Below are 11,523 nucleotides of genomic sequence, written 5' to 3' on the forward strand. Positions count from 1 at the left end.
TATGAAAACAACAGGAATTAAGTCGGTATAGGAGGCTGCTGAATGACTGATGCAAGGAGGAAGGAAATGACTAGAATATGAAATAACAGCAGGGAGAAGGCTGTGTATGCTCAGCATGACAAAGGCTAGTTTCTAGGCAAAATCATTAGCCTTTATTTGATGAGCAACTGTGAGCTCTTTAACTTTCTCTCTGGCTCAAAGGCTCTGCATCAGAGAATCCGTCTGCACAACCCTAAAACCTGGAAATATAAAGTAGACTGCAAGTAATTGTTTACAAATATTAATAATTGCATGCTGCAAAGGAAGTACAGTAGGAAAATGCCAGCTTTGTGAACAATGGCTGTGATGCCCCCGGAAAACCTGCCTCGGGGTGAGCAGTGCTACTCACATGGGCTCTGCAGGTGCTGCTCTGCCGGGCAGCGGTGCCCAAAGCAGCCGTGGGCTTGCGGGGAAGCGTTGGGATGGGGCAAGTGCTGGCACACGGGGTACTGCTGGTGCTCAGGTCCAAAAAACTCCCTGGAGATCAGCGGTCCTGGGAGGTCCTGGGGGTTCAGCACGGACACAAGCGGTAAGGGGGGCTCCAGGTGCCTGATGCCCATCACGTCTCGCGACTGGGAGTTGTACCCCGTGTCCACGGTCGCCAGCTCAGCTGGGGGTCTGCTTCCCGAGGGCTGCTGTGACCGTGAACTCCCTTTGTTGCTCTCCTCCGGTGAGGGCTCGGGAGCATCAGACAAGCTCTGCTCCGACTTACTGGAATTGTGCCCAGTGTCAGCTGAAAGCTGTGGTCTTGGCTGCACGCCTGATTTGTCCATAGCTAAAAGATGCATCTTGGGGTGAAATACTTCAGCTATTGATTCACCAGAGGAACAGAAGCGCCCATCTCCATCAGGATTGGTGTATTTTGACCACAGCCTGCTGTCTGGCTCCGCGGGCAGCTGGTGATGTGCTGGTGCTCTGCAGAGGCACGACGGATCAGCCACAGGTGTTTGAGCAGCACATCGTCTCTGAGGCTCCTCATCCTCCACATCCTCGCCAGAAGGCTGTGAAGCCTCTTCCAAGACACCTTCAGGAAATGGGGACCACGACATGGATTCATCGACTTCCACTGGTATGCTTCGGCTCACAAAAGTGCCTGAAAAAGTGGAAGAAGAAACACTGTAGATTGACAGCCAGACAGACCAGTGCCTATTGCCAGTCATCACTCAGTGATGGTGAGCTGGAATATTGAAGAGCAATGTGCATTCTTTATATTTACATGTTTACATGTTTTAAAAAGACAGGGAGAAAACAGCAAGAAAGGTCTGGCTGAATTTTGGCAAAGCAAGACAGCGGAGGGTTAGCTGGAGTGTGGCTAGTGCAGATTTATAACTTGGACTCACCTGACACGGAGGCCATTTCCAGGTTCTGTGGTCACACCAGAAAAGAGAGTCGACTGCCTTAGTGCAAGGCCAGAATTTTCCAGCAAACTGGAAAACAAGAGAAAGTAGTCTTGTGAACATGGTACAGTTTCACACAGGCAATAATCCCAAAATAACTCCATCTCAGAGACTGGAAAAGAAATACTGGTTAGAGTTCTGGAAATTGCATTTCGCAAAACAGACGCTTTTATGGGATTTCTGGAACTTACTGTTCCTGCTGAGACTGGGGAAAAAAGAAGCACACGAACTGTCTCTCATAGGTAATTTCTGCACCTGACAGAAAGGCAGGCTGTATAAATCTGGAGATCTGTATGCTCAGGCATATTCTAGGGAATACAATCATTTGCAATATTTTACTCCAGACCTTGTAATAATGCCTTCATACTGATTCCTTGGATCTAAACTTCACCGCACACCTAGCTGAGTAATTTCAATTCCAAAGCTAGCTTCCAAGTGTTGCTGCTTGTTTTATCAAACCAGTTCATCCATGCTGTTATTGCATGGTTGTTATTTGAAGTTATTGAGATTTATAAGACAATTTAGAAACTTTAGTTACTGTTTGGATTATTTTTTCCCTTTCTTCGGAATTGGCTTCTGCTCCAGACATCAAAATCATCCCTTCCTTTTGGAGGTGCTGTCAGTAAATTTGGTCTAACCAAATGATCCTTGATGACAGATGCCTCTGCTCCAGAATGACAGCAGCAGTGACAGGTGAATGACATGCTCTTGTTGTACCACCCTTTGGGATGAGAAGCACAAGCCTTGCTGCAGGCTTGCACAGAGCATTGGTTTTATGCTGGACCAAAACATTGCTGGACTGTGGAGGTGCAGAAGCAGAAGCAGAAGCTTTGGGTGCAATGTTCATTATTCATATCCACATCCGTAAGCCACAGGGTGCTGTGGTGGGAAGAGGCTCAAGCAAATGGTAACCGAGCTCAGGCAGGAACTGGGAGCCACCCCCGGTCCCAAACCAAAGGGCGAGCTTCCTCCTGAGCTGGAGGCAATCGAGGCTGAAGCACAGCGGGGCAGGGTGCTGATGCAGCCGTGCTGCTTCCCATACCCAAGCCCCTGCCTCCCCAGACTGTGGCACAGAAGCGTATCAGCACATCTGAGGTCAGCTTGCTGATCTCTGCGGACATCTGCATCCTCTGGTGCAGGGGTGCAGGGTACCTTGCTCCCAGCAGATTTTATCCCTTGCCATGGGGTATAGAGGAATATGTCTGGTACTCATCATTTCACCAGCTGTTTTCCCTCTGTCACATGGGAGAAGCCGAAATCCCAGGAGTGTTATTGGAGAAGAATGGTCTGAGCACTCAAGCAATGGGAATGGCAATGTTTGACAAGAGAATCTGACTTGAAAGCCTGGTAGAGAAAGTCAAAATCACAACACATCTGAGGAGACTTCAGGGATCCAAGGATTTTGCCCAGCTTCAGTCACAGTAGCTTGAACAGAAAGTTCAAATGAAGAACATATTCAGATAACCACAGTATTAGAAACAGTTGGACAGGCTCATGGAGAGGCACAAGGCAGTGCCCCAACCTTTATCCTGGCTCCCACAGCCATTCTGGAAAAGCAAAGAACGTGCCCTGTGCTACAGGACAAGAGCAAGGCTTTAGGTTCACGCTGATCAGATCGACTGACATGTATTTCCCCCTGAAAGTACCTCTGGCATTGAAAACTCCTGGTGTAACATTTTCTGGGAAGTAGGATAAAAATTGTGCTTTGCTGCTGCTGGGCTGCAAGGTAAATATTCCTCCTCCGTGTAACATAAACCCCACCTATGCAGCAGATTTACCATATATTCAAAATACACATCCTGTGTTATAATAAGCACATCCACGGGGAGAGTTACGCTAGGATAATTACCGCAGAGTAATTACGCTGGCAAATTTTCCCATGTAGACAAGTCCTGTGAGCAGCTATTAGCTGCCCCAGCGCAGAGAGCACGCTGCTGCTCCGACAGCCGCACCTTGGTGCACGAGAAGGCAGGGTCTTGTCCTAAACCAGCTCCTTCCGACACGAGCACCCAGGCTTCAAATCCTGACAGCTGGCTTATCACCACCACGCAGCCTTCCTTTCCCGTGGCCCACAGCACTTTTCCTCTGCGCCACGTCCCCGTCGCCGGTCCCGCTCACTGAGTCAGGGTTCCCTGATTCATAACTGATGAGACGGGAAAGAGGAAACTTTGAGCTCGCGTTATCAGCCCGGGATCGTGACAGAGACGTGTGCTGCGCTCTCCTTTGCAGCAGTGACGAGGCACTATTAGCCCGGGAACTCTGGCCGTCCGGATCAGAGCTGAAATGGGTGCCTCCCTGGGGCGGTGACTCACCGGGACAGCGCGGCGCGAGGCCAGGTTTGCACGGTGCTCCGGGCTGTAAGGCGGCTGCATGGCCCCCAGCCAGCCGCACAGAAGCGCTGTGAAGGCCAGCTGCCCTACTCCCTGCGAGGCCTTTTGCATATCTGCTCATCTGAACGGCTCTGTAAGGCTGGCCCTTAGACCACCTGGCCTCCAAGCGCCTGCTCAGGCGTGCTTTGACCTGTGGGTATCTCTGTCTGCCCACTCACGGGCCGCATGACGCGCAGGCGAGCGGCACAAATCATATTGCCAGCTCTTATCCCCACCACTCAGCAGCCCCACCGAGCTGGTTCCTCGTGCGAAACTCTCACTGGTGGTCAGAGAGAGACAGCTCTGCCGTGGGGTGCCTGGGTGCAGCTCCTCCTCTTGAGCAACACGCTTCGAGCATCTCACCATTAGATATAATCGTTAGCCAACACCCAAACACGGCTTCTCAGAAACAAATTTACAAGGCCTGTTACACTATGTTATTTCTTGGTAGTCTCTCAAATAGCCAAATCAACATGCCACTTTGAATTCAGATCCTCTATATTCAACAGCCATTGGTTTAGCACCACAAAACACACTTCTACTGAGAAACCAGAAACTCAATCCAAAACTGAGTAAACTAAATGGGAATCTCTCTGTTGCCTTCAGCAGGATTTGGACCAGCTGTCCGATGGGATTTAAAAGTTAATAAATTCCTTTGGAGGCTACAGCCTTCAAAGTTTTTGCCTTTTTTTTTCAGTTGCATCATTAATGCTGGCATTCTGCGAAACGGGTCATGCACAGACTATGTGAATCTAATACTAGGCACAACGCAGGCAGAAACAATGCTTACTTCAGAACAGTTTAAAAATGTATTTCCTATTAGTTTGGCCCTCTAAAAGGACAAATGCCTCTTTATCTCTTCAATCAACTAAATATTTAAATGACTGCCTTATCTCCTTCCTGTGTTACATGAGCTAAACATTATGAAAACTACTGCAAATATCTGAGTAAAAATAGTCTGGTCAGACAGAAGAGAGACCTGATTCCATCGCCTATGTGTTTCCCTGCAAAATCTTCTAGCTTTTTAAATATTATCCCGCTGCAGGACAGCTGAGCATCGAAAGCTGAGCTTTGATGCCCACGCACAGCTCCTGCTCCTGCGGGGCTGAGGTAGGAGGCACCAAGGGGCCAAGGCTTTGGTGTTAAAACAGGCACACCATCAAGGAGGAGAAGTGACTTCCTCCTCCTCCTCTCTCAGCAGCTCTGCTTGGAAAGGGAAGCTGTTACAACAGCAGAGCTCTGTCTGTGGAGAGAGCCCCGTGGCTAAGTTAACCCTGCGAAATGCTTTGAGCAATGCTGGTGGTGGTGTTTGGGTTGGAATTCCCAGGAGAAATCCCCACTCTGCTAGAAATGTTACAGATGATTCAGAAACATCTCTCCTCTGACACCAGTGTGTCAGGACGTTGTTTCTGCTCCACTGATGCCCCTCAGTTTCTAGGAAAAAAAAAAAAGGAAAACCAAAAACCAGCACTGAGCCCATTATCCCGGTATTTTACGTGGCCTCACAGTCTATGATTCCATTAGGTCTCCTTTGACTTTTCTGTAGGATTTATCCTGCAAGTATAGTAAAGCCATGGACAGAAAAATAACTTGCTTAGGTCCCCAGTGTTGAAGAATTAGGGTAAAGGAATGCTTCAACATACTGAAACATCCAGAGAAACCCGTAGCCTGATCCCTTTCTGGCACTAAGACCACCGGAGAATGTAGATCGTGCCCAATCTCATTTCCAAAGCCATTGCAGCTTCAAGTCAGATCGTGATCTTGCCAGGAAGCTTCAAGAATTTAATATACCCCCTGCACCGATGACTATGCAGGAGATTACTGATAACCAGCTGGAGCTTTTGCCTATATTCCTGCCTGTAATAAAGTGAAGAGGCCCTTCCTAAAGGGACAGAGTAGCCAGGCCTGGGCTGCTCTTAAAAATGATGAGGAAACTCCTTAAACCATCCTTCTCTTTCTTTTCCTTTTCTCCTCATACACACAGTTCTCTGATGTGTGTTTGTTCAGCAAAAAACATTCCTGGGTGGGTGCTCAGCAACCTGCCAGGCAGTAACCCGAGTTTTTGGGAAGAAACGTCCCAGCTCTTTTGCAAGGCTTCCCAGACCCAGCGAAGTTCTCTTCCTCCAGCCTGAGAGCCCCGAGGGAGGGCTGCCCCCGCTGCTGCCCTCGCAGCCGCTGTGTCGTCCTTGTGACCTGCACGCTGCTGGTGATGGCCACTTCTGGGAAGTGGCAGGGACAGCATAAATGGAGGGGAACAAGTTCTTTTGCAGGTCCGTGGGGACAGGCCTGAGCAGCCAAGTTTGAAGCAAGGGCCAAACTCCGCTAAGAAATGTCCAGCAGAGGCAAGGGGATGGCTGGGGAGAGGAAGAGTGTTGGGTTTGGGCCCATCTTTGCAGTTTTCTTGTGGCCAATTGCGAAACCCATCAGGCATTCCATCTACTTCCCTGGCTTGTCAGGATGCACTGTCCCAAAACACATACCACCGATCTGCTTTTGATTAGGAAAGTCCTGTCAGTGAAGAAACAGAAGAGAAAACCTGCAACACAAGTGTATCTGTACTCCCCGCCACTTCCAGAGAGGGGGAAAATATCTTTACCCTTTTGATCAAAGATACATTTGTATACATTAATAAAAAAGAAAATGTTAGGATGAGAAAGGAACCTCACCTTCCTTGTTGCACAAATCACAAGGGAAAGGTTTTTTATTCACCAGTCATGACATTTCTGAAATAGCACGGATTTAGATTAAGGCAAAGCTGAGATCACAAGGGGTGGGGATTGATAGGAATTTCTTCATTTCCATATAATTCCTTGTACTTTGGCTGAATCACTTAAGCTCTCTGGAGCTGCAGATATACATCTGTAGGATGGGAGTAATTGGATGCAGAGTTTGCAAGCTGTCGTGAGGATGCACACATCACTGAGATTGCAACAAATGCTGTTGCGACGGGGTCACATAAGTGCAAGTGCTTAAGTACACTGTGTCAAGCGCAGCTTTCTCGACAGAAATGCTAGGCAAAACTTTCCTCCAAAAACCAGAGACAAATCCTTTTAGGAAGAGCAAGTGCAAATGTGGGAACTGTTTTGGGTCTATAACTTAAATAAACGCAGACAAGGAAATCCAAGCTGAAGAGTTTCACTTCACCACGAAGAATTTGGGTTGCTGTCATCACAGGTGCTTCCCCTCTCCTTTGGGTACCTTCCCCAGTGAAGACCAAGGCAATGTGTCACGTTCTGAGCCCAGACTTTAAACTCTCTAGGGCAGGTAATGTTTATTTTTACAACTTCTGGAAGAAGCAGAAAAACAATATGAAAACAACATTCCTCTTCCACGCTGACTGTACGGCTGCTCTTACATATTTCCTGCAGCCATGACATGGAAGTCTACATATGCCAGGAAAACGGGAGAACATGCTTCCACGCCTCCCTGCTTGGCAAACATCACATCCTCTTTCAGCACTAACGTCTTTTCACTTCTTTGAGTGTAGACTTCGATATGCATGTAAAAGGAGCACCAGACAATAAGTATTAAGAAATTAGAAGTGCAACACTCTTAAAAAGGATCCGAACAGATATCTCACATATAAGCAGAATTCCTTGCCAGTTTTCCACATTTGTGAAATACGAAAATGTCTGCAATGATCTTAGACATCCACAAACAGGCACCTTAAAAATGTGTTTGCTTTCTGGAGATTATTTCCCACCCATTTCTGATGCTGATAAAACTTCCATAGGCACTGAATAACCCTCAAACTGGGATATCCCATGGTCCCAGTAGATCTGAAAATCCTGACACGCAACCATTCTTGATAGGCAGAATTTAGGGTAGCTGAGTGGGGTTGCATGGGGGGACCACCCTGAGAGGAGCGAATCTCCTTGGGAACCACGAAAGCCTGGTTTCCTATAGCTTTGTACCTTACGTTGGACCGACTGGTTCCTAATAAGGGAAAATCTGTGGCGTTTTGCAGGGCTGACGTACTCGCTCTCCCCGTGCCGCAGTGTGAGGGGTGCCGGGTGTGTGGGTGGTGGGAGGGTGTGGGGAAGACTCGGGGACCTGACGTGTCTCCCTCAGCTGGTGTGATAACAGTCTTTCTCACACTCACTCGTTTGCTTTCATGAAACGTGCAGAAATGTATATATCTCACAGACATGTACCCTCTGCCAAACTTCAAACGCCACTGCTGGTGGTGAGGGGCACTCATAGGCACGAACACCATAACTGCACATGCTTGTTTCCTTCCTTAGAAAGATTAAAATAGGGGGAAAAAAGTAAAAAAAATAGCACAGTATGCTTCAAAACTTTGCTGGCACTCAGCAAGAGCAAGCTGACCTCAGAGACTGATGGTATCACAGGCTGCAGCACAATTAGCAGACACTTGCCAACAGCCAGCAGTGTCAGCGAGTGCTCACCGGAGCGCTGACCCTGCTGTGTGCACCCCGTGCATCCCTGTCTTCAGCATCACCCCCCCCACCCCCGCAGTGTGCACAGCCCCTGGCCAAAGACAAGCAGGCAGGAGCTCTTAAAGCCTGACTTACACAGATGATGGCATTGCTAAAGGCACCCACACGCTTGCAGGAGAAATGAGCGTTTAAAAACCGGCGTCGGTGAGGGATCAGGAGCCCTAACTTGCCACAGGTGTCACTGGGGGCCTGGGTCCTGACCCAACACTGTCACCTTAACAGACCACTGCAGTGCTGTTTTAAACACAGTTTTGTCTCCTTGACCCCAACCAAAAGGCTTCTGGCCATTTCCCAGGGGCCTCCCCAGTGTGGGGGCATGACAGTGACCGACAGCGAGTGGCCCAGGCACGCAGGGGGCTGCGTGGAGGCACACCTGGGATCTCCTCACAGAGCAACAGGTCTTTTTTACGAGGCACCAGGGCTGGCACCTGCTTCAGGCAGAGCAGGAGGATGCCTCAGAGCTAGCCCCGTGCCATGGGGCTTGGAGCACCCTCGGGTCACTGCAGGGCATCGCTGCCCATGTCAGACAGCACACACGCAGCTCTGCGCTCCCTGTCACGCTCCCAGGGAGATGGCCACACGAGCAGATGATTCCAGCATCCAGGCCAGGCCTTGAACCTGCGCGGGGCTTACAGGGGCTGGGAATTTCCAGTCCTTCGGTAACTGGCAGTGGAGGAGGATCGGTAAGCCCAGATCTGCTGTTCTCTCCACCCAGCAAATGTTAGCCCCACAAAACCCGCATCCTAAAACAAATGGCTACGGGATGAAATCGGAGTGATTTTTATATGGCTGATTTTCCTCTAATTAAGAAGAAATACCACTGGCTCACTCCCACCGTTTCCATACCAACGCCGTGGAGGACTGTGCGAACCAGGTCTAGAAACCTGTTTTCTTCATGCTTTCCACCGACCTCTCCCCTACCAGATCTGAGAACCTGTCCGACGCTGCTGGGAGCTGCCCCTGGCACTGGGGGCAGCAGTGCCTGGTGGGGGCCAAGGCAGAGCCCCCCCCCCCACCCCGTGCCCGCACCCAGCCCCGTGGCAGAGCTGCAGAGGGGCAGAGGAGAGGGGAGGGCTCTCAGCGAACAAGCCGCCTTCGGCATGTACAGCCGTGCAGGGAGGGACTGGGATCAGGCCTGGCTGACAGGCATTGCCAGGCAGCTATGTAAATACGCAGGACAACATTTCAACACCAGGCGTGTCCATTTCCAGTGTTTACCCCAAAACTCTCCTGATTATAAAAAAAACCTGCAGTGAAATGGCTGAAACATGTTGTAACCATCTGTGAAGCTCGGTCTATCATTAGATGAGAGAGAGGGGAAAAAAAGGGAGGGAAGAGAGAAATTTGAGGGAAAATGTACCCACGGAGAGCCAAAAGTGGGTCAACAGCTAATCACAAGCAGGGACCGAAAAGCGCAGTATCTTTAACACTTCTTACCTTGTGGCTGAGGAGGCTCACTCAGCTGGCCAGAGAAGGGGAAAGGGCTGGAGTGTCTCCTACGCGCTCTTTCGCTCTGCGAGCACCCGGGTCTCCCTCCTCGGCCGTTTTTTTCCTCCTTTTACGACAGCCTCTCTTCCTCTCCCAGGTAAGCTGCAGAACTGGCTCTGTAGCAGGAAGTGGAAGAGGCATGCAAATCACAACTCAGAAGTGGAGAGCCTCCGTCTGCAACCTCCTGTGGGGGAGTGAAGCAGCAGCGGAGGAGAGACACTTTGAAGCTTAAAAACTCTCTCCAAATGCCTGTGTGCGTCTCTCTCCCTCTCTCGTAGGAGGCCAGGCTGCCTCTGCGTGAGCCCTACAGATAAATAACTGTAGGGGAAACCCAGTATGATTCCTAAACAATGTGGCTCACTGGAAAAGTCATCCTTTTTTTTTTAAATCCCCGGTTACTTACTGTCAATCCCAAACACTAAACCAACTGTGATTCAGCCTACCGAAGAAAATCACATGATGACTGCAAGAACTATATAAAGAACAAAAAAATGATTTCTCGTCTGATTTTTTTTTTGTTTAGGTTTGACTTTTAGACACTTCCAGGTTTTCCTTCATGCCTCAAAGGAGCAGAAATGCTCTGTTCATACATGCTGAAGTCCTTATGCATTCGCACTGCTCCTGAAAGCCGAGTAAGACCAGTGCTCGCAGCATGGCGTGGTGGGCTTTTAAGAGCCACGCCGGCCATTTCGTGGCAGCGGTCCCCGCTGCTCCCGCTGGACGCAGCTGTGTGTCCCAGCCTACACCGCCTTCCTGACCTCCCCGCTCTGCAGACCTCCCTGCCAAGAAGCTCTTCCTGATCTTTAGCCTACATTTTCTTAGTTTTACCCTAGGAGGAGTCTGTCTTGGCTGCAACTCGTGCGCAGTACTTCATCCTTCAGGCGTCCACGGGCTGCCACCACACGCCGGCTTAACGCTTGATCAGCCAGCCTGCACATGCAGGGATGTCTAAATCACCCCCCGAGGTCTGTAGCTCAGGTGGTGCCTCTTTTTCTTGCTCCTGCGCCCTTCCTGTGGCATGGGGGGCAGAGGAGGGAGCCATGTGCCCGGCATCCCCCCTCCAAACATGCACCATTCCGCCAGCCCTATTTGTGGCCATGAGGTGAAGCCGTGACCCAGATACTTATTTCCTCTTGTCAGAGAGCTACTGCCAGATTTCCAGGGGGAAAAATCTAATGTCTGGGAGCAGCGGGTGCCTCCAAGCTGAGCACTAAACGTGATTATATCCGTGGTAGTGCAGTGTTGTCCCATGGCCTGAGTGCCCCCACAGGCTTACCTTCTTCCCAGAGAAATCCACTGTCCATGAGGAGCTCAGCCCGGCCCTCCAGCTGATAGTCCTGGCCCCTTCCTCCTCTTCTTCCCCGCCCTCCTCCACCGAGGACACCAAGCCCTCCTTTTGGGTCATCCGAAGTCACGCTACTGGGCTGAAGCCAAAATTGCTTTCGGTTAACACGTGCATCCTTAGTGGTGCTACAGCTGTGGCTGTTCAAAGCTCAAAGTTGTCAATTGTACAGCTTCTCCTGTATGGCCGTGTTGCACTGTGATCGCTCTGACAGCCGCCAATGGTGGCTTTTTCAGCAGGGTGGCTTTTTGTCCCAGGACCGTGGCTTTGTTCAGAGCCTAGCCAGTGCTAAAGGGGCAGAAATGGCGAGGGCAGAGCCGCAGCAGGGCTGGTGCTGGTGGCTGCACCTCTTGTGCAGGGCTGGGCTGGGCTCTCTGGCTCCTGGCTGCATGGTGGCGGTGACACGCTCGGGGCCCTCTGACGCCATG

General features: G+C 50.2%; 1 protein-coding gene across 4 annotated transcripts in view; it reads right to left on the minus strand.

The window, feature by feature from the left end:
• TRAF3IP2 (TRAF3 interacting protein 2) overlaps positions 1-11,148 on the minus strand; it is a 28,086-nt gene extending 16,938 nt beyond the window's left edge. The window contains exons 1-4 of one of the 4 annotated variants that reach the window (XM_035538682.2): positions 11,030-11,148; positions 9,703-9,869; positions 1,380-1,466; positions 389-1,132 (exon numbers count right to left, since the gene is read on the minus strand). In XM_035538682.2, coding sequence (XP_035394575.1) covers positions 389-1,132; positions 1,380-1,395 — 760 coding nt within the window. In that variant the 5' untranslated portion in view covers positions 1,396-1,466; positions 9,703-9,869; positions 11,030-11,148. Of the gene's footprint in view, positions 1-388; positions 1,133-1,379; positions 1,467-9,702; positions 10,137-10,156; positions 10,437-11,029 lie in introns of those variants that run through there. The other 3 variants (XM_035538684.2, XR_004777425.2, XM_050709886.1) reach the window with 3 other exon arrangements.
• Positions 11,149-11,523: the final 375 nt, after the last annotated feature.

This window comes from Cygnus atratus, chromosome 3 (genome assembly GCF_013377495.2).
Source record: "Cygnus atratus isolate AKBS03 ecotype Queensland, Australia chromosome 3, CAtr_DNAZoo_HiC_assembly, whole genome shotgun sequence".
NCBI classification, from domain to species: domain Eukaryota; kingdom Metazoa; phylum Chordata; class Aves; order Anseriformes; family Anatidae; genus Cygnus; species Cygnus atratus.